Here is a 22,724-nt window from a genome sequence, read left to right on the forward strand (position 1 = left end):
CTTTTACTTTGAACAACAGTTCAAGTCATAAAAAATATGCATGTCCCTTTGCATGTCTGAAAAACAACAAACTAAATGTGTAAAACCCACCTACGTAGGGGTGACACGTACGTACGTGTGAAACCGTCCAAGATTTCACCTATCTCGAGGCAAAGGTCAGCACAAACTGCAGCATGGAAGCTGAGTTGCGTGCAAGAATGCTGGCTGCCAACCGGTCATTCTATAGCCTGAAAAAGCAGTTTAATTCAAAGAACCTGTCGCAACGGACGACTCTCGATTCACTGCCCAGGGTGAAGCGTATCAAGCTGGCCAGGCTCCGGTGTAGTGATGGGGAAAATGAAGTTTTTGCCGGAATCGATTCCTCCTAGCTCCGAAGTATTCTGGAATCAAATCCGGATCAGTTTCCAGAATCGATTCTGGGAATTGGCTCCGGAATTGGCTACAAAATCAGAATCGGCTTCGTAATCGGAGTCAGTTTCGGAATCTCTATAAGAATAGACGTTTGGGTCGAATGATTGCCACGTATTGATTGACGCTATGAATCCAAATTTACTAATAAATGGTACATTCTTATGTCAAGATTTCCGGATTGATTTCCCTTCTGAAACTTCTTACAGGATTTCCCACGATTTATTGGTCAGTTCCCATAATATTTTGGGCTCGTCTCACGATTTATTCATCGTATCCCATAGGTTTTCGGTTCGTTCCCATAATTTATTGGTATCGTCCGATTGGATATCAATACAATTGAAAAATAACATTTTGAGAAACGGCCAAAAAATCTTGGGAACGCACCAAAACATATGAGAACCAACCAAAAATTGATGGGAACCAACCAATAAATCGTGGGAAACCCTGTATTTCAATTCAAGAACTGATTCACATTCCGGAGCTAATTCCAATTCTGGAGTCAATTTTGATTCCGTTTCTGGAGCGATTCCCACGTCGAGTCCCGATCTTGGAGTCGATTCCGATTCTGGATTCTACACCGGAATCGGCTCCGGTGTTAACTCCGGAATCGGTTCCGAATTTGGGTCTAGAATAGGAATCGATTCCAGCAACGGCATCGACTCCGGAATTGATTCCGAGCTGCCACCACTACTCCGGTGGGCTAACACATGGAATTACACATGGAATCGGACGAGGAATCAAGGCTTTCGCAATGCTAACGTGGAACACTTCAGCAATGTGAGATATTTCGTTTATTTCGAGAATATAATAATGCTTACAGTGTCTGTTGCGAGTAAATAAAAGTATTGGTGTATTTTTCTCTGATTCTGCTTACTTCTATGCTTTTATTCTTAATATTTTATTTAACTGAGGCATAATTTAAAGGATTGGAGTATTTTACGGAAGGTTTAAACATATTATTATGCTTTAAACAGTTGTTTTCAATTGCTAAACCAAAGAGAGGAAACCCTTGCCCCATGCATTTAGTAGGCAGCAGCGAGAGCATTACATATTTATTGAATTTTAAAATCAAAGCTGTAGAGCTTTTCAATTATTCGAATCGCTACGCAAATTAGGCTATGCTTTACACGCATACCCGTCTCGATAGTCCTAACAAGTGCCAGACGCATCCTTGAGGCTGACAGGCAAAATGAGCTGACAGTAACCAGTTCCGAGGAACAAGCTTCATTCATTTCCAATCATTTGTGTGATGTATAAATTATGTATTTCTTAACTTTATTTGATGATATTTCTTTTCCCGGCGGTTGCGCTGCCTAGCCCAAATAACTCGCTCACTAATAGTTTACCTAGATTTCGTTCCCTTACGTGACCCAATCAAAGTCCCAGTAAAAGTTGCTCACAGATTCACATCCAGCACATCCGATGTGCCGGGGCCGGGAAACCCTAGCGACGTTTATAGGCAAACATAACAAATAAAACGTGCTGGAATGGGTCTTCCTTCCCGAGCCCATTGCCTGGCCCTTAATGAGGGGAAAACAGAAATCTACCCACGCAGCCCGGGAAGGACAGAGAGAGTGAGAGAGAGAGAGGGTTGCACGGTAGGCTCACCGGCACCATTTTGCACCGCACCGAAAAGCATCCGTAGAGCAGACGTAGCGTTGTCCGCGTACGTGCTAAAACAGCAACGCCGGAACAAGTTTGGTGATAATGATTTTATGGCTGCCCGGAGGAGTAATTAAGCGGATTATTAAAAATGTATTGCTCGTGCCCGATGTGTTGTCGAGCAGGCCCGATTTACACGGTGACCGGTAGAAACGGTCAGCGGGATCGCATCGGCCGGGGGTCGATTCCCGCAATCAGTTGGGGGGTACCGTACGGAGCGTTTCCGGTGGTCGGTGGTGCAAGGTAGAGTAATAATAACCCTGCTGCCCTGAAATGCTCGCCCGTGTGCCGCTTACAGGTTGAAACGTTTGGCGTAAATTAGGAACGATAGAGAATTCTATTACACCCCAGCGGTTGCTCATTCTACCGTCGCCTAATTGCGTATGTAGATGTGCCTTTTCGTGTCCTGCACGATGGGAGAATTAAATTTCAATCGTATACGTGTGTGTGCGTGTGTGTCAACTTACCCGTTCTGCGGTCGGCGGTGCCGACAGTGTCCAGGTGCCAAGGTAGATAAACATGACCAGCAGTATCGGAACCATCCACTGCAGCAGCTGCTTGTCGGTGAGCTTCACCTTGTGCGCGGACTTGACGCGGTAGGTCAGCGAGACGCGCCAGGTCTTCATCAGCAGCGCCGTGTACGTCACGCAGAAGCCCATGTGCCGCGTCCATTTCGTAGCGATGCACGAGTAGGTGTCGAGGATCGGAAAGATGGCCGCCATCTCCAGGTACATGAAGGCACAACCGAGCAGCGTGATGGTGAGAAAGATTGGGCTGGCCACCTTGAACACTTTCACCTTCCGGTGCTGATACATGTACAGTGCGAGCACGACGGTAAACCCGGCGCACATGACGGAGAAGGTGAGCAGTGTCGTTCTGTTCGCGGTCGGGGTTGGGAGAATAAATGCGATGTGTGAGCGTGAGTTTCGATCGATTTGTTAGCTGTTTCAATTGAGCGTCATTTCGTAGTTTAATTATGGCGGGTTGGATTTAACTGAATAGTAAATTTATAAAATAAAAGGGAATTTAAAATGACATCACAACGCCACTCGACCTTGGAGCTTTTTTCGAATGCGATGAGAAAGATGTACCGTACAATATTGAGAAAAAGTGTATGTGTCATTTCCATTTGCTACTGAAGTACTGGTAGTCCCCGAGATACGCGGTGCAAAATCTCAAAATTCCTGGTCGCAAAATGCTTGGCGGCAAAATCCTAGGTCGCAAAATTCTTCAATGTTACGAAAAGTTCTACGAGATAATTTCAAACAATTACTCTTTACGGCGTAACGTTTGTAGTTCAACTAAATACGTGTTAAGCGTAGTAAATAAACATCCAACGCCGAAGTAAAATAGTATTGCTTAAGTAAAGGAAATATTAAGCTGAATTTTTGTCTTTCTATTTTTCTTTTCTAAATCTGATAGAAGGGATTGAGAGCAGTAAGAAAAAATAATATAGTATTTACTCGAAACACGCGGTCAATGTGTTGGCGAGGAATCCGCGCAAGTCGAATTTAACGTTTTTTCAGCTAAAATACATTTGATTACTGGGTACTTTCGATCCAATTTAGTACTTTTATACCCTTTATCATTCATCTGATACGATTCGTGCAGGAATTTCTGACATTGAGGCTCTTCACGATTCTAGTCAGTTTTTTGTATGGAGTTTGAAATCATGCAAACACGCCATACAAAACACCACATAAAACTAGCCTGCAATTTTCAGTCTAGATTATTCTAGCCTCAAAGCTAGAATTAGATTCGAGTACCTGCTCGAAAACACGGTGTTGTTTACATTTACCCCAAGGTGCATTAAAGAGATCACGTGGTGGAATCTATAATCAAAGTTTATGTAGTCCAGGTGGTCTCATAGTATGTTTTTTAAACCCAAATTTGAATATAACTTTTTGACAGGATGGGTGAAAACTTTTGTTCAAACAAGCTTTCTGGAGGCTTGACGAATACACAAAACACTCTTAAAATCTTGATTCAGAAGCAGAAGCGATAAAAATCATCCTTCTAAATACATACACCTTGGGACAAGCCTTGCTTTATACTATACCCACTAAGATAGCTGCTCGAAAACTGCGATACAAAGAAAACAGCTGACAGGCTGAAATGTCAGCCTACGAACTTAAAACGGAAAGGACCCTATTTCTGGCTTTTTAGCGGCTTATTTTTTTTTAGCAAAAATACAATTGCTAAATTCGTCGGACAATGCTTGAAGCAAATTGAATTGATTTGGCATTTGCTCTGTCAAATTTAGAAAACCGTGTACCTCCGAATCAGCGTATGTCGAGAACCGCGTAACTCGGGAACATACTGTATATAACAAACTGAAATAGTGTAAGTTACAGTCAGAAAATGGAATGGAATATTCAAATACAGATTTATTAAGGCCGGGGGACACTGTCCGTACTCGCTAGGCTGACTGAAGTATTTTGATAAACAATTTAATCATGTCCTGCACGCATTGCATCCATTTTCATGACAAAAAACGATGGAAAAACTATTTAATTTCAAGATTCGGCGTGACCATTCCCTCGATGACCAAAAAAAGCTTCCACCAGCCGCCGCCAGATGCGCTAGTGAAATTGAAATTACACTAGCGAGTACGGACAGTGTCCCCCGGCCTTTACGGAGTAAAAATTATAAACAGTCAAGATAAAACAGCGATGAGCGAAAAGAAACAGCACATTCAAAGTAGAAATCAGACTAAGGTAATGGTCAGAACCTCGCAGCATGTGGCAAGAATTGAGTTTTCTCAATTTTATACCTGTTTGAGATATTTTTATGAAAAAGGTTCGAGGTATGGGATACAAGAAGAGACTGAATTAGGAGCAATTTGCGTGTGAGTCTGTCGGTAAATTATCTTTAACACTGAGTACTGAATAACAAAAAAACCCTACGAGCTCTTTCCTCTTTTTTTTCTCTCACCTGAAAGCCCAATTGTAGCTCGCCAGGCAGGGTTCCGGTCCGGTGCAGGTCGCACAACCGGGCGCACACCGCACACAAACGAACACCTCCTTGTAGTACGTGCTGATGTTGTCCCGGTACTCCTGGTACGCCACCTCCATGATGCTGCCATTGAACCCATCCGGATGGCGGAACGAGTAAAACCCGTCCTTGCACCGGCACTGGTACGCACCGCGCGTCCATCCATTCACCACCGTCTGCAGGGTGGTGCCACCGGTCAGCAGCACGCTCGGGCCACCGCTACCGTTCACGATGCTACCCCCGAGCGGCATCAGCGGCCCGGTCCCGTTCGGGCCGACCGTTAGCGACGCGGGGCTGATGACGCTCGTCACGACCGGCCGGTACTCGCACCGCATGCTGTGCACGTGGCACTTGTGCGAACCGTGAAACGCCTCGATCTGGCGCATCTGCTCGTCCTCGCCGAGCTTGAGGTTGCGCACGAACGGGTAGTACTGGCGGAGGTGCTGATTGTAGCTGAGGATTTCGAACCGGTTCGGATTGTTACACTGGTTCACTTGCAGATCGCTGATGTCGATGTCGATGCTTAGGAAACCGCGAATGCTGAGGAGGAGAGTAGGAGAGAGGAAAACCGAACAATGGTGGGTTGCGCCAGCGGCATTCAGCCGGAAGAGAATAATTACCCGTGCCGGCCCATCGGTGGGATGGCGACGCTGTACGAGAGGATCCACTTCTTCTGGCCGCAGGAGTAGTACGGGTAGGTCCACCAGCCTTTGTAGGAAATGTCCGGCGGGGTCGGTGTAAACTTGGGCGACCTGAGACCGGGCGAGGACGTTTCATCCTCAAACCTTCGGGCGCAAAACAATCGAGGGCGAAAGGAGAACAGGGGCTTGAACATGGCAAGCAAGAAACAACAGTTCACTCTACCTACCACGGATAGCTGGGATCGGGCTTGGTGCCGATCGCTATACCTTCCGCCTCGATGCGCAACGGAGCGCCCATTCCGCCCGGTTCCTTGTTCCACCAGACGGAGTTGGTGAGCAAACCGTCGGTAACGTTGATCGACAGAATGCGCGCACTGGTGACGTACGCATCGGACAGCAAACCCTTTGCCAGTGCGTCCAGCAAACCTGTGCCGGGGGGAACAGAGGACAGGAGGGGTTAGTCGTTTGTTGTACAAACAATCAATCGGAATCACAGTGGTGTGTAGCACTAACGCTGGCACAAAATCTGTTGTAATACCATTCAAAGATTATCGGAGATTAAATCATAGAAATAGCATTCACCTCACCCTTGGACAGCCCTATCAATCACGTCCTATTGCTTGTCAGTTAATTGTGCTTAGCAATTTTGTGCACCAATTATATCCTGCTTAGTGCAAGGATACCGACGATTATAGGCTGAGAGGGCTAAAGCAAAGCATTGGAATTGTTCGTGCTAAACTGGTGGAAACATATTATTGTTACGCCACCGAGAGGCTTCCGTGGAGCGAACAGTGAATCCTACTGTGGCTCTAGACGTCCAACCGCAACAGGTTTGTTTGTGCCGCGCGGCACAATCAGCAACATCATTATTGGCTAACAATACTAGTGCCGCCGGTGCCACATTTGCGCATTCGTTCGTAAGTGATGAGTGGGAGCGGGAGCGGTGGGGGCAATTTTCTAACCAGTCACTCACTTCAGCTTCAGGAGAAACATCTTCGGCGTTATTAGATTGATTTCTCGAGTGTGATTAGTGATGGAAAGGCTGCTCGTTTCTGTTGCTGAAGCTCATTAGACACATGCCACCGTTCCTACGAGGAACCCAAACGACCTCTCTTCCAACCCAGTGCCCAGAAACACATAATCTTGCCACTTTCGACGTCATTCCCAAACCGGGGTAGTCTTGGTAGCAAAAGAGAGTCGGAAGGGCGTGATGAACTACGGAAGTTTGCTGATTGCGTCAAACGAATGTGCCACCGGGAACGGGGCAAAACTTTCGCCTCCTTAGCCCGCGTGCGTGTGTCGATGTTAATTATTAATCGTGCACATCTCGGCACATTTCCCACCACTCCGTACTTACCGTTGTGGCGTGACACACCCACGTCCTGCAGTACGACCGCGGCCAGATCCGCCTTCTGGCGAGCGCCGGTGTAGCGCTCCGGGTTGAGCGTTATCTTTAGCGGCCGGTAGAGCTTCGTCAGGCAGAGGGCGCCCAGGTTTTCCGTCGCGATGTCGTGTATTGTTTGCAGAGAGTCTTCGATCGCTTCCTAAAAGAAATAGGTAAGAGGGAGGAGAATAGTAGAGTAGAGGACAAAGGCAAACAAACGAGCCATCCGGGCCCAAATGCGCACTAGTGACGAGATGATAGTGACGTACGAAGCGCGGTCCGGCGAGGGTGTGTGCGCTACAGAACGCGGTCGAGCGCGAAAAGGCGTTCTCTCTGCCTCGGAAGGTTTATTTGATCCTATTTTCTCTCCATTGTTTGACGGTCGAAATGATGTAGCTTTCAAGGGGGGAGATGGTACGACTCCGGCTGTCTTCGTTGTAGTAAACGACCCTGTGATATTTAAACGACCATGACCGGTTTGCTCTTCATGATTATGTTTACCTCACAAACTTTATCGTCGTTTTGAGCGTGGCAGGGTTTTATTTTGAAGTTTTGCCCCGACTGTTAAAGCGGAGATGCTGCACCAACCAAAGAGGCAGATAGGTTGAAGCTGAAGGTTAACCGCAAACGGTTCGAAAGGAAAGCCATGGGAGGCAGTCATGAAAAGGTGATAGTTTAAAATTCATAACCTTTACTTTGGCAGGGCAAAAACGAAACTTGTAAAGCATTTCAATAGTGTCTTGCTTTTTGGACGTGTCTTAGGGTTTGGGGATAATATTTTGCTGAAATAAATAATCCTCTCCCAATGGTTGACATGGCAGGCATGACAGTCATGACAGGATGGCAGGTTGTCTGTATAGAATGACCAGACACACCAAGAGGTGAGTGATTGTTTTCATCCTTTGTTGGGCTCGGGTCCTTGGCATTTTTTCGCTTCTGCTTCTGCATTACTAAATACTACAGGGTGTTCCCGTAGAAAAGATGGTTCACGTTGGGCTTAAAGATTTAATTTTTTTTGTTATTACATCCTATTTTGAGCACTCAATAATAGTTTCAGCTGGTTTAAAAATGTCACTTTTCCAAGAAAAGTTACAACAAGCTCTTTAAAATAGTCATTTTTAAACTATGTTTTATAGTTGCAGCTTATTTAATTTAGTTGTACTAATAAGTTAATTAAACAATCAATTTAATTTAATGTTTTACAATATTTATTTTACCAATTAAGTTTAATTAATTTAAAAAATGCTTTAAAAATACTGCTACTTTGGATATTGAAACATGGCTAGAACATTTATGTTTCAATTCCTAGCCCAGGAAGACGCAAAATATCTTTCACTTTACATGTTTTTTCTACAAAATTTGCTTTAAAAATGCTAGTGCGCTGAAAGCAGTTGTATCTTGTTATTTTCTATCATATTTCCCAAATAATCAAGATACTGAAAACGCCACCAATTTCTTGTACTAAAAACCTAGAAAACTACCCAATTGACATTTTCGAGTTCTAAAATAGGGAATTCGAACTATTTTCCTTAAACTGGCACCTTAAACCTCCCTTAAACTGCACCAGTTTAAGGGACTTTTAGAACAAGCCCTTTAAAATCGACTGTGATGTGACTTTTTCGTAACTTTCTTCTCTGTACTTTGGAAAATAACGTTTTTAATCCTTATCACTGGTCGTATCGTCATTTAATACCAAAATAACACATTTTTTTATAAAATAACGCCGCATGCGAAATGTACCATCTTTTTTCTCTAAATATTAAAGCAAATGAATCCTAAACGAATTGGACGCCGTCATCATCCAATAGAAGAAGGTCATTCGTATGCACAAACAAAATTTTGACGCTTTCCATAAGGTTTATCACACACAAATCTACAATTTATGGTATCTCGGGCGCCATTCGAGCAGATCACGGTTCAAAATTTAGAACAAATGTCACTTGGGTACTAACGAGGAAAAGAAGGATCAAGGGCGGGCTAAGATCAATATACTGAACAGGATTTAAACTCCTTGATTGTTTTAATTCATCCACTTACATCACTGCCTAACTTCGGCAATATTTTTAATCAATAAACTGTGCACTGACCAGCGAAATGAGTCCAATTGCAAGTAAACAACCACACACATGCACATATTACACAAATATGTTTCACAGCAAACGAACTTTAACACACACATTAAATCGCTTCCTTTGCATAATAAAAAACCTTTTTGGGGTGAAACATGTAGAGCAAATGAATTACCCGTGCATACAAAAACATACTTCAACAACACTGAAGTGGCCGGTTCTGTGACCGTGTGGTTTAGCCCACCAAACTGACAGTTTTTATGCTTTGCTTGATGAAACTGGATTTTTAGTACATGAAATTGGTGGCATTTTTGGTATCTTTGTTATTTGGGCAACTATTAAAAGTTTTTGTCAAATCAAGCTTTTATTTTGGTCGCATGAAACTTGTTTGTGATCATAACACCACCAATAAATGGATGACAGATGAGTTATGCCTGAGAGCTAGCGTAACTATTTTAATAACAATTAAACACTATAGCATATCATAGGCCGTTTGTTTGCTTTTTTGAGGAATCATTAGGCTTTACCAACAAGTATCATCTTTAGTTTTGTTGGTTTTCGGAAAAAAAACAATGACTGAAGCTCATAAATGTGGCCAAAAAGCTCCACAAGTGTGTTGAATTTTGTTATTGAATATTAGCTGTTTTTAAATTTATTTCAACTAGCAAGCAAATTTTGCACGGAACACCCTTTATTAAATGCTACCAATGCAGGCACTTTAAAATATAGCAGAGATTAAGAAGTCTAAGCCGTGTTGACCGCAGATGATGTGAATCAAAAGTGGTAGCGCAATCTGGAAGGCTCCACCTCCACCAGAAGGCACCATTCCTCCCTTCCTTTCATTCATGCTGTCCCAAACCGAAAGCGAACGGGGTGGAGTAGGAAGCAGCGGTTTGGTGAGTTGTTTATTCATCACCGAAACCCCAAAGCGATCTGCTCTGGTTTGATTCCTAGTGTGTGAAGCGGGAGTGAAGCGACACATCGAGGCTATCCCGGCTGATGGATTGAGCAGGTTGAGCGATGCGACATTTGCTTCTTTCTCGCTCCTTGCTGCGCCCTGCTATCACCATGCCTGCAAGTGTGACGGTTTTCTGATCAACCATCGACGTACCACGACGAGTACCGAGTTCACTCATCATCGAGAAAGAGGGGCTCGAAATGCCAACAAGCTGCTGGCAGGCATTCCAGCATACCATGTGCTTCAGTGACTTCACTCCATCCCGAAAAAAAAAGTGCTGTACGGGAGAAGGGAAAGCTCTCCTTTTACCTTTGTAGGAATCTATCCCCTGCCCACCAACCCTCGCGATGCACCCACAAACGCCGCTGACCGAGATTTAGCGACTTCTTTAGCCGCCATCAAAAGCACGGCTTGATTTATTCACCGGGAAAGAGGAAGGAAGGAGTCAACGAAAGCACGAAATGAAAAAAAAACATAAGGGACCGCACACAAAACCCCTTTTCTCGCCTTTTTCCCCTTTTGAATGGTGATTCGCTTGGCGCCTTTTGCTGCCCTTCCCGGGAGGCACGTTTATTGAAATGCCCCGTGGGAATGCTGATTTTCTCATCTTCCTTCCATGAGCGTGTGTGTGTGTGTGGCACTCTTTCGACGATGCGCAGAGAAACTAATCAACGTGTCGAATGAAATATTAATCGAGTTCTTTGGTTGGCACGAGGCGGCTACACCGGTGGACACCGGGGAAATGAGTGCCACAGTTTTGTTGTTATCTTTCTTCCCGGTTCCACAGCACAAGAGCGCTTTCACATCACGAGGACACGGGACGGACAGGACAACGTCTATCGATTAGCATCCTTTTCTTCTTGTTACTTTCCTTGTTTTTTTTTCTTTCTTTAACACAATTCCACGCACACTAACCCACATACATACACACACACACAACTACACTTCGATAGTTTGGATGGAGAAGAGAATACACGCTGTGCTAATAAAGCACGAGATTGTGCAGAAATTGGCTCTGACGAGATTTTGCCTTCCAGTGCGGCACCAGGACGGATGCGGTTAACGATCGTGATCACAGTATGTGTGTTTGTGTGTGTGTGTGAAGAGGTGCAGGGTGTGTAGGGGCGGAAGGACCGAAACAAGGGGCGCAATGTCCCCGTTCTGAAAGCGTAAACGCTTATCGTATGCCCGGTTTGAGTACACAGAAGGCGCAGGCACAGGATAGGAAGCTAATTTCCGTACGTGTGTGTGTGTGTATGCATGTGTGTGTATGTGTGACACGGGGTATTTAAGTGGCTTTGAGCGCTAAATAAGAAAAGGATGCCGTTTGAAGCCGTTTTCACCAAAACGGAAACGATTTTCCGTGCCGTCTGGCGAAGCTGGCAAGCGTGTGGCGTGTGGAAAAGACACATTTTTTTTCTGTTCGGTTGGTGGTAGAGGCGGTACCAGCAATTGGGGGTAAGGATTCGCATGATGTCGGTCTGTCGGTCGCTCGATTGTGCCGGCGCAAAAGAGGAGTCCGCTTAACCGCACATCATTCGGCTTTGACTGGCTGGCTGGGGTTTGAATATTTAATGCAGCCAATTCTCCCGTTTTGCCGCGGCCTGTGCAAATACCGGGGCGGTAGAGCGCGAGCTTTTACTTAAACTCGACTGTGCTAAACCCCGCCGGAAGGGAACTTCTTTTTCGAGGATGGTGATGTTATTTGAGGAGACCTTTATTTTCCTTTTTTTTTTTGAAAATACCCTCACATCTTTATGCCATCCACATGTGAGCATTGCAGGGCAGTACTGTTGCTTTACGACTTTCTTTAAATATTGCACGAGCGCGCGCTTTGGTCCATGGGCCATGGCGAAATGCGCATCGCAAAATTTGCACGACCTTCTATTAAAATCCGACAGCAGCCAGGGCACGCATGTCATTACGCACATTAACCTGCCCCCCACTCTCGTTGCAAGGGAAAACGGAAAAGCTGGAGGGCTTTTCCGCTGTCTTTTGCTTCTGCGAATTACTCGAAAACGCTGTCCCCGCTGTCGCTGCCCCGTCGCGGATTTTTCGGGATGAAATTTATTTATGAAGCACAATCTATTGCCGCTGCTCGCTGCTGCATATTTAATCACATTCACCTGACGCTACGCATTGGGTAGAACGATTATGGCATGTTTAATTACGAATTGCTCTGACTCGGAAGTTACGCTTTGTGCAGGTGTGTTGGGACGACGTTTTTGGAAATGCTTTCATATGGAGTTCGTCGAAAAGAAAAGCAAAAAGGAAAGGCATTTGTACCATTACTTGGTGCTAACTTGGTGCTACTTGGTGGTTAATGGGTGAGCATTCGAAAGGAGAAGTGTTTTACTGATTTGAGCGTTCTGGGAACGCGAGCTAATCGTACGTAATTATTGTGTCACAGTGTGTCAAATTTACTCATTATCAGCAAATGAGTTGTGGAAAGTAAAACAAATACAAGAAAACGCATTCATGGTTCATGGCAGCTGAGTACGACGGTATCAGAACCAAAGATAGAAAATAAAATACTCTTTTATTGCATTGGATCTTAAAGCTGAGTGTAAATCAAGTGACTGCCGTGCGTTGTTTAATAATAGCTTTAAATCAACTAGAAACATGGTGTGAGAAGTTATTGGTAGATGTTTGCCAAATGAACAATATACGAGTTTGTTTATAAATTATGGAATTTCCATAATGCAATATCCAAATGCAGTAATCGTTTAAGATCAAAGCTTCGTCATGTAAATAATCATTGGAATAGGTAATTTCCTATTCTGAATCCCATTGCGCATTGCTTGCAAATGGAATTCAGAAGACTTGAAACATGTAATATTAAAAACGTTTTGCTTGTATATCATGCACACCAAGTCAAATCGCTGATTAACCTTTGCTGTTGTATGTAATTTATTTGCAAAGTACTATTTAATGGTATGCGAAACGCATGAGAAGCACTCACACTTCAACCACACACATATAAAAGGTAGGTGTAACTTCATTCCAGAAGACCCTTTCTGGGACTCGCTCAGCTTTATTTTCTCTTTGCCAACTAATGCAACAGAAAAATAGTCCAACGTGGAATGCTGAATGAAATGTTAAGGCCGGGGTAGATTGTCCGTAGTCGCTAGTGTAATTTTGATTTTCACTAGCGCATCTGGTGGCGGCTGACCGAATCATTTTGTCAAACAATTTGGAAAAGCTTCGGAATATATGTTTTTTTACTCAAACTGGACTGGATAAGCTTTGTAATTGATAGATACATATGTTGTGCAAGTATTTCAGTCATTTTTGCATAAAAAACGGCGAAAAAAACTATTTCAATTTGAGTTCCGGCACGGTCATTCTCTCGATGACCAAAAAAAGCTTCCACCAGCCGCCAACAGATGAGCGAGTGAAAAACGAAATTACACTAGCGAGTCAGGAATTTTAGTACACTTTTGATGACCAACATTGGGGCCCTTCACGATTCTAGTCAGCTTTTTTCTATGAATTTTGACAGTTGGTGACTGAAATCATGTAAACACGCCATACAAAACCACACACACAAAACTAGCCTGCAATTTTCAGTCTAGATTTCTCAAGCCTCAAAGCTAGAATTAGATTCGAGTACCTGCTCGAAAAATGGCAAAACAAGGTATTGTTTACATTTATTCTAAGGTATGTGTGTATGTAGTCCAGGTGGTCTCATAGCATGTTTTTATAGCCAAATTTGAACGTCACTTTGTGACAGTCGACAGCAAAGAGCCGCATGCAGTTCGCGAGCCTTACTTTGCCGATCAATGTGCTATGTATATTGTGAGAAAACCTGGTAAAAAGGTCACATATAAATGTGATTGATCAGTCAACTATGAAACATGCGGCTACAGCAATAACAGCAGCAACTATTGCATGAAACAAATGAAATTAAAAAAAAAAACAAACAATTAATAAAAATAGGCCAAAAAATCTTGGCTGCAACAGTGTTTGAGTGAAATATTTGCTTTGTATTTATCTATTCTTCCTACCAGCTACTAGGCACCTCCATTGCCAGAAAAAAGGAAGGTGTTGTAGTTCTTCATGATATCATGTTTCAGGGAAGTTGTTTAATTTTATGTGCAGCACTCGATAACTTTCTTCAAGATGAAATTTTAAGAAGAAATTAAAAAAACAATCCTTTTCTCTTTTGCTCTACGAAAACGACGCCCTGTAAAGACCTTTAGCACCTCATTGCCTGACCTGTTGTTAAGCAAATTTGAACGTTAAGAAACATCTCCTTAAGAAAGAGGAAGACCCAAACGCTAAAACACGCTTTTCTACGAACTGTTAATTGAATGAAACATTTAATTAAATAAAAGCTACGGTTTCCAACGTGCGAAGCATCACGCCGCTTTTGCACCGCCCAGCCTTCGTACGGGTGCAGTAAAAGGCACGTTATTCCATTGGCAGCAGCACGTTTTGTAGGGACGCAAATAGGGAAGCGGGAGTGAAACCAACTTAAGAAGTGAAATAATTCTGCGCTCCGCGTTTTTACCGCGAAGCTCGTTTCCTGATACGACCTTTTCCTATTTGGCTAGTTACACAGTCGTGCTACACAAAGATGTGCATACAAAAAAAGGAAGGAAAGGGAAAATCTGTTGCACCAGCTGCCATGATCGATAGCAAAGTTGATGCGTTCGAGCATAATTTAGTTATCCTAATCTAACTGCTCCGAGGCGGAAGTAGTGGGCGTTTCCTCCTCTCCATCCAACCCCGGTGGGGCAAAACCCATTCCTCACCCACCCCAAGGACACGAGAGCTCTATGATTGATGGTGCTGACGATGATGCCGGCGCTGTCGATGATGGTAATGATGGTGGTGTGATAGGGGCTTACCTCCGTCGGTGTGATGGTGTGACGCTCGGTGTAGATGGTCGTCGTCGCTGGCCCAAACATGCCGTCCTGCTCGAGCAGATTGGGCATACTGGCGGCCGCACCGGCACCTTCATCGCCGATCCCGATGGCACCGCTGCCGCCGCCACCGCCGCTGCCGATGCTACTTCCATCGCTTGTTTTTAAACCACTTGACGGGACAGAGCCGGCGCACCAGCTTTGTGCTAACAAATTCAATATAATGACGGTTCTCCATCTCCAGGCTATGGCTAACCAGGGCCATAACGCAATTTTATGCATCGCGATGAGTCATGGGACCTGCCGGATAGGGGAGAGAGAGAGGGAGAGAGAGAGTGAGAGAGTGAGAAAGAGATGCGAAAATAAAACACAAACATTGCGAATGAAATTTTGCTCCACTAATGGTTTTGTGTGTAATAGAATTTATCGGTAGCTAGTAGCGAAGTGTTTTTTTCCTCTCCTGTTACTGGGTTGGGTTTTCCTGCTCCTATAGTTTAGTAGTGGGTAGCTGTAACAGGGATGGAGATTGGTGTGCAAGAGGAGTTTTGAAACTTAAAACAAATAAGCAAAAAAAAAACGATGTCCGCTAATATCGCTTTACCAAGCAGACCGTTTGCTGCACCCGATGTTGAATACACACTGAAATGGATTCAATATTTGTACAAATGGGGCAGCAAAAAATCGATTCTATAAAAAGTGGGAGAACGCTTTTTTTCATCATTTTCCGATTAAAACCACAACCTGGAATCGTTATTTTTCCCAATCGCAAACCAGACTCGGTGGAACCGGGACCGGGATAAACGCAGTGGCGAAAGAATAAATACACGTCAAAAGAATGCGAACAGAACATTTTACTTCCGTTTCATTAAGCCTGAACCGCTGCCGCCGCCTTTCGTCGTCCTGAGCGTGGGTAGCTGAATGCCATAGCGATTAGCACCACTGGCCTGGCTGGGCCCATTCAGGCTGACGGTTCATGTTATTATCCATCGCTACACACACACACGTGGCCCATCCGCTCCGTTCTACCAGCCAGGGGAGGACAGTGCTAAGTAATGGCAATGGCAGTAAAATAAAGACAAAACCTCTAACTCAAGGAGACCGGGTCTGTACATTCCCGTGCGTTTTCGCAACGGGAACGTCTATAGCCAGAGTATTGATAACGTTTTCACTTCACAGCGAGATTTTTCCAGCACGAGCAAAAAGAAACCCACGCACACCACAATGGTGTGAAGAGCGTGCGGTGTGAAAAGCGAACCATTCTGCGCTGTGTTCTAATCAGTGGGTAAAATAAATTAAATTTTCTTTCCACCGCTTTCCACGAGGTGGCGGCGCAGATTGATGGTTCCAATGATTGGCCGCGGGAACGTGCAAGCGCGAGGTGGTCGTGTGTCGAACACGGACACGGCCGCAATGCTGGCGCTGTCGAAAAGGCAGAGCTTTGCAGAGAAACGTGATAAAATGGTCGTGGGGAAGTGTTGCTCTTCTTCTCGCTTGTGGTACAAAATTGTTGTCACACTTCCATGCTTCAGGTAGGTGTGTAGTAATGGACGTGACACTCGCTGCGCCCGTGTCGTGTTGTTCGAGAACGTGCCAATCTGGCGGGATTCCCGTGCCGTAAGGGTCGGATCGCTTTTACGGATTGGGATGGAAACTAAATATGGCATGATGGCAGAGGTTTGCTTTAATTATTTTCATGATTTTGTTATTTCATGTACCGCGTGTACGGTTACCGCCGAGAACCAGTTGGAAGGCAACCAGTTGGAAGGGCTTGTAATGTGAAGCTTTCCTAGTGCAATTATTCCGTGGAACAATTTTGAGCCCGAACATAATTAAAAAGGATATGTTCTTTCTCGTACTATAGGATATGAGTACAATGTCGCATGGTTTGTCTTATAGCATGAGAAGATACAATAAAACAACAAGGAGAGAATCACATGCCTGTGCAAAGATACAAAAGATTGCCTGCTTCATTGAATGTGTAACACACTAACAGAATAATTATTGTGAAACTGTATGACACAGTGTTCCCAAAGTTGCCAAATTCTGAATAATCACCAATATTACCACCTGTTCTAACCAACCATTTCATGCATTAATTTATTAATTAATTAATGAGATATGTCTGATTGTAATAACCAACGACAAGAAGGTTTAAAAGCCCACAGGGCTACTACTATCATTAAGTATCTGTGCAAATGAGATGAGTCTCGTATCATTCTGAGGATCTCAAGTACCATATGCGTACTCCATCATTGCATGATACAGACATGAGTGGATATCAAATTTTGTTGTCTACTTGTACAATCACACTATTAGCTGTTTTAAACCTTACGTTGGATCAGCCTCCAATTAATGACACCAGACGGCATCTGTTGGGACTACTGGATGTCGTCAGCAAAGCGTAGCGTAAGAAATTGATGTAGCCAAGCTTTTATTCAATATTATGTCGCATGCTCCAGGCTATGCACAAAGTCCCCGTAACTGCAATTCTGTCAAAGTAATCAGTATCGTGCGGCTGCGTACTTCACTTGAGCAAACAAAACGAAACTGTATGTACGGTAGAACACTTTTCCAGAAAGTAGTATCACTGATGGCGGTAATAAATTATACTCCAAAATACTATTCAAATAAAATTACCCATATAGACTGAGCCCCGAATACGTAGGTCATGCAACGTATCCTGCTTTGGGTAAATCAATACGCCGCTGATAGCAAGTGGTGGTCTAGTTTTATACCGTTGCAACCTACACGTATAACCCTTGTCTGTGCTGGGTGTTCGGTTCAATTGCCCGTTCCTTCTAAGATTGCCGGTAGAGTGTAATTTCTTAATTGGATCTAATCAAATGTTAGGCTGCACGTGTAAAATTTAGTTAAGAAACGTTAAAAAAAACATAATACACAACAGCCAGCTGGGCAATCAACCGACGCACGAAAAATAAACTCGGATCAATCTGAACAAACAGTGTCGAAATGTTTCTTACGGTTTGAACACGCAAATGGCTTACCAAAATAAGATAGCAGTAGCAGTACAATCTTTCGCAGGTCCATTCACATTAGCTCAAGTTCGACAATGCGGCCCACAATATTGTTTTCCGTGCTTTTGGCCATGGTTATGGTCGGACTTATTGAGGCCCAAGCGAGAATTCCTGTCGTTGTAAGTATGGATGCTGTCATGCGTTGTGCATCAGTGAATGTTGTTGGAATAGTTTATAGAGGCTTTGGCTCCAACGGAGTTCTTTCGCCTCTGTGCATAAGTGAATATTAATTCACCTTTCATGTAATGTTATTTCTTAAACAGACCATTTTCTGTAAAAACTGTTTGCACCAAAAATGTCGCTCATTTGCCCAATATTACTTCCAGTGTAGTGACGAGGTAAGTTGAACTACACGATTAACATTTCTCGCCTAAATGCATGTACGTGTGACTTTCTTTGCAGGTCATTGTGAACGGTAACGCCTGTAGACAGCGTGGCGGTTTCTATATGCTAGGAAATCCGGGACTGTGCGTTGTTACCAATAAACCCTAGTTTTCATTGTGATTCAGAATATGTTCGCTAACATTATAAGTTGGTAAGGATTGTTGTCTACTTTCTTCTTCTGCATAACAACCTCCTGGTGGTCTTCAGGGTCAACCATTAGTGTCGGTCTTCGTCAGACTTTACCACTAATGAGCTTGACAATCAGCTACTGATGGGCTATCCATAGCAGGATAGTTTGTCCTACGTATGGGGGACACGGTCTTTACGAGGCTTAAATCCATAACGGACATGTTTTTAAATACTTTAAGTGTGAGTTGAAGACTGTAATAGTGTTAGGTAAAGTAGGCAAATATCGGAGCTGACTCCGGAAGGTAGGTCTGCCCAGCATTATCTGGATTTCGAATCGTCTGGAGTCGTTCGGAGTCGTTTGGAGTTGGCCGGAATCGTTTGGAGTCGGAGTCATCCGAAGTCGTCTGAAGTCGTTCGGAGTCGGCCAGAGTTGGCCGGAGTCGTTGGGAGGCGAGGTCATCCGGAGTCATTCGGAGTCGTCTAAAGTCGTCCGGAGTCGTCTGGAGTCGTCTGCAGTCGTCTGTAGTCGTCCAGAGTCGTCTGGTATCGGTTGGTTGGAAACCAATGCCTGCCGGATGACTCCAAAAAACTCCAGACGACTCCGACACCGGGCGGATTCGGTTCGCCAAAGATTACTTCGAGTTACTGAGGAGGTAAGTTGTTGGACAATACGATAAAGATTGTAATGAAATCTAACCAAGTGTATGTCATGCTTTGTAAATGGTACCGGCTGTAAAGAGCGTGGTGGTTTCCATATGCCAGGAAATCCGGGAATGTGCATTGTTATTAACCCCCCGGCTTTACACGAAAATAAGTGATAATTAACTGTTATTGTACTGTCTGCCTCCATCCATAAGAAATTTTCAAACTAAGGCAAACGTATTAGCTTAAGCCGGTATGATCATTGCAATAGAAATTTAAATCAAACGCACACAAAGTGGCCAATACATACAACTTGCGCCAATCGATGTAACCCAAATGAGAGCTTTAAGATAAACATGATCAATAAAACGCTTGTTCGCGGAAGTTATTACGCAGAAAAATGGGGTTCACTTCGGCTCACGAAACGTTTCTTTCTGTCTTTCTTTGGATATATTAATTGCATCCCCTCAGTAAACCACCCGGTGGCGATAAAGCATTACACCGTGACGGGTGCTGCTATCTATCCACCCTCGAAGCACACACACACACAATCCGTCAAGAGGTCAACAAAGTGGAGGCAAAGGAAAAACACTTTTCTCCAACGGCCATCGATAGCGTGACGGGCGCACGCGAGAGTTCCAAGAAGGAAATTTATAGCCATATTCATTCGCTCCCTCCCAATCTCTCTCTGACTCTCTCTCTCTCTCTCTCTCTCTCTCTCTGACTCTCTCTCTCTTTCCCTCTCTAGCATGTCAGCTGACCGTTTGACATAAGATCCTGCGCCAATGGATAATGGTGTTCTGTGTGGCGTGTGGGGCCATAGAACCACTGCTGTAGCCTCACTCTCTCTTAGGTCGCTTAATGTCAGTTTATTTATCGTTCTCGAACCATTCGTCTCGGACGGCAGCCAAAGACCGTCGTGAATGGTACGGCGAAAGGATGGTTTGTGCAAATGGATGGCCCCCGGGAGATCTCGGTTGCGTGCCACGGAACGGTTGTATAACGGCCCCGTAACTGATGATGGGGGTGCCCCACGGTCGGACGGAGCTGTCCACGTGCCCGTCGTCACTCGCGATCCGGCTCAGCCTGCCTGCGGGACTCTGTCTGTGGTGGAAACGAAACGTTGACACAATGCGCATTGATGATGTTCGTTGACGGATACGGGGTGAGCTTTGGGTTTGGGCGCACACCGAATGGCAAGATGGCGGATAGTAAATTGGGAAGCTGTAGCCGTTTGGTGAGCGTTGATATGAAAATAATTGTTTGCCACCAGACATCGTACGAGTGGGGCTCTAGGGGGTTGGGAAACAAGGGGAAGAGGAATTGCTGACAAAGGCATCTTTTGTGGTCGGCGAACGTAAACCGAAGTGCCTTTAAGTAATCATGCAAATTGGAAGAACCAGTCACAAGCAGGGACTGTTAGGGAAGCTTCAAAAAGCAGCATAAAATGCTTACCCTCTGATAGAACTCGTGGGAATTATGTGTTTTAAACCCTGTTAAATGTGCCTGAGACGCAATAAATTAACCACAGAGGTCATACGGTGCGGGAAACGTGAAGCCAACCCATGGCGATCGGCAATGGCAACGGATGGTATACGTTGCGCAGCAGCACCTGCAGCGTAGAGAAATTAATATCACCGTGTTGGGGAAAACACTCACACCGGTACGATTCTCGTTCGAATCAGTGCCATTCTTACGTGACGACGAAAGATGATGATATTGGAATCGAATTGATTGGATCATATCTGCGCACGTGTACGGTTTGTGATGAGCACGTAATCGTTGCTAGTTTGCTTTGGTAACGCGACAGGTGTCGAGTGTACAAAGCATTCTGCTTTGTTCGAGAAATGAAACATTTGACAGGAATTTGGCACCACAAGTGATGTGTTTGAAACGTAATACATGATAGAACGGTAAGCATGACTGTCCTGAACGATAAAAAAAGCATTGTACTGTCACGAATAATACAACAACAAAAGAACAAGTTTGAAATGATATTGATTAACGTTAAATTCATCTGAATTGTTAACGGAAAAGTTAGCTCAACCTGGCTATAACAAAGTAGCTTCGACGTGACCGTACAAGTTGGAGCTTATACAAAACATTTCCTTCCAGAATTTAGCAATAATTTAAACTCTAAATCAGGAATCAGAGTTCTGGGAATTGTTGAGGTCAGCTGAAAATGTTGTTGATTTTTTTCGCATCCACTCACGCCTCATTTAGAACGTTAAAATATGTTCATGGAATAGCCGTAGAAAAGGAGACACATATTTGTAAAGGAATGCAAAGAAATTATCCCGTGAAATTAAGTGGAATTGGTATTTGTATATTTATTTTGGAGACCGAGAATAAAACTTTAACCATAGCGAAGGAATGTCAGAAATTGGACTATCGACGTACTGCTGAAAAGCTCTGAAGGTATTGCATTATTAAAATTTAAAGCTCGGTTGCTTATCTCGCTCTAAAGTTTAGTCAAACTATGCTAAACTAAGCACTCAGAATTGTATTATGCGTACGGTGAATTGATTTAACTACTGAGAAGCGTATCCATGGACATCGTTTCATGGTAATAGAAGGGGAAAAGTTGAAATAAGAGAGGAATGGAGAGCTTGCTAGAAATAGGGGATGATATAAACTGTTTTAATCTTCTTCTTACCTGGCCCAAGAACCGTAAGCCTACCTAAGCCTAAGCCACTAATAACCTTTGCAATTGGTCTAATGGGACTAATTGGGTTCACTCCTAATAAAATAAAGTAGTGTATGGCAGCTATGTCAAGGGACTAACTCGTGCGAGTTTTCATAATTGGAAGAAACTCTTGAAGAGTTCGTGAGCTGCATTTTTTAAAGACATTTTTGTGAATAATGAAGTTGTGCAAAGTTTATTTATGAATAATCCCTAAATGAGATAAATCCCCTGCCTAAATGAGATAAAGATTTAAAGTATATGGAGCACAGATTTTATTTCTTTTATGATCAACCATGTATTCAATTAGTTTAATTTATTGAATATATCATTTGATCGTATTCGTGGAGATAAGATAGATTCTCCGCGATTTTACACTTTTATAAGTTGTTATTGAATCATTTCTCGTACTCATGTTAACAGTACTTTAATTATCATTTTCCTAAACTAATGACCGTGCTTAGACGATAGAATTGATAATACTGCATTATGAAAGAGCAGTAAGATAGATTGACACCTTCTATCCTACTTTAACATTTATTTGATGAAACTATTACGATTATAAGCTATCACTGCGATACATATTGGATCAACATGCACGATTCACGATAAGTTTCAAGCTTATGTACTAAGTAATGAACAAAAACACACATTTTATCAAAGTTTTAGCGTTAGAATATAGACATAGAGCGATAAATTGAACATAAAAGTATATCCTACTTTATCTCCCTGGTCGTTATCAACGACGACTGGCCTGTTCAAACAGCAATCTTTAGCGCTTGGAAGTAGGTTCCCCCAGACATTTTGGCTCTTTGAGAATGAATCAGCCAACTTATCATTGAACTTAATCTAATCTTTGGACTC

The 22,724-nt window shown here is 43.7% G+C and overlaps 1 protein-coding gene across 6 annotated transcripts in view; it reads right to left on the reverse strand.

The window, feature by feature from the left end:
- Positions 1–22,724, reverse strand: part of LOC120955999 (probable G-protein coupled receptor CG31760) — a 75,636-nt gene that overhangs the window by 22,157 nt on the left and 30,755 nt on the right. For all 6 annotated transcript variants that reach the window (XM_040377316.2, XM_040377315.2, XM_040377314.2 and 3 more), the window contains exons 4-9: positions 14,973–15,287; positions 7,066–7,252; positions 5,936–6,134; positions 5,688–5,852; positions 5,008–5,607; positions 2,541–2,949 (exon numbers count right to left, since the gene is read on the reverse strand). In XM_040377316.2, coding sequence (XP_040233250.2) covers positions 2,541–2,949; positions 5,008–5,607; positions 5,688–5,852; positions 5,936–6,134; positions 7,066–7,252; positions 14,973–15,269 — 1,857 coding nt within the window. In that variant the 5' untranslated portion in view covers positions 15,270–15,287. The remainder of the gene's footprint in view (positions 1–2,540; positions 2,950–5,007; positions 5,608–5,687; positions 5,853–5,935; positions 6,135–7,065; positions 7,253–14,972; positions 15,288–22,724) is intronic.

This window comes from Anopheles coluzzii, chromosome 3 (assembly GCF_943734685.1).
Source record: "Anopheles coluzzii chromosome 3, AcolN3, whole genome shotgun sequence".
Classification (NCBI taxonomy): Eukaryota; Metazoa; Arthropoda; class Insecta; order Diptera; family Culicidae; genus Anopheles; species Anopheles coluzzii.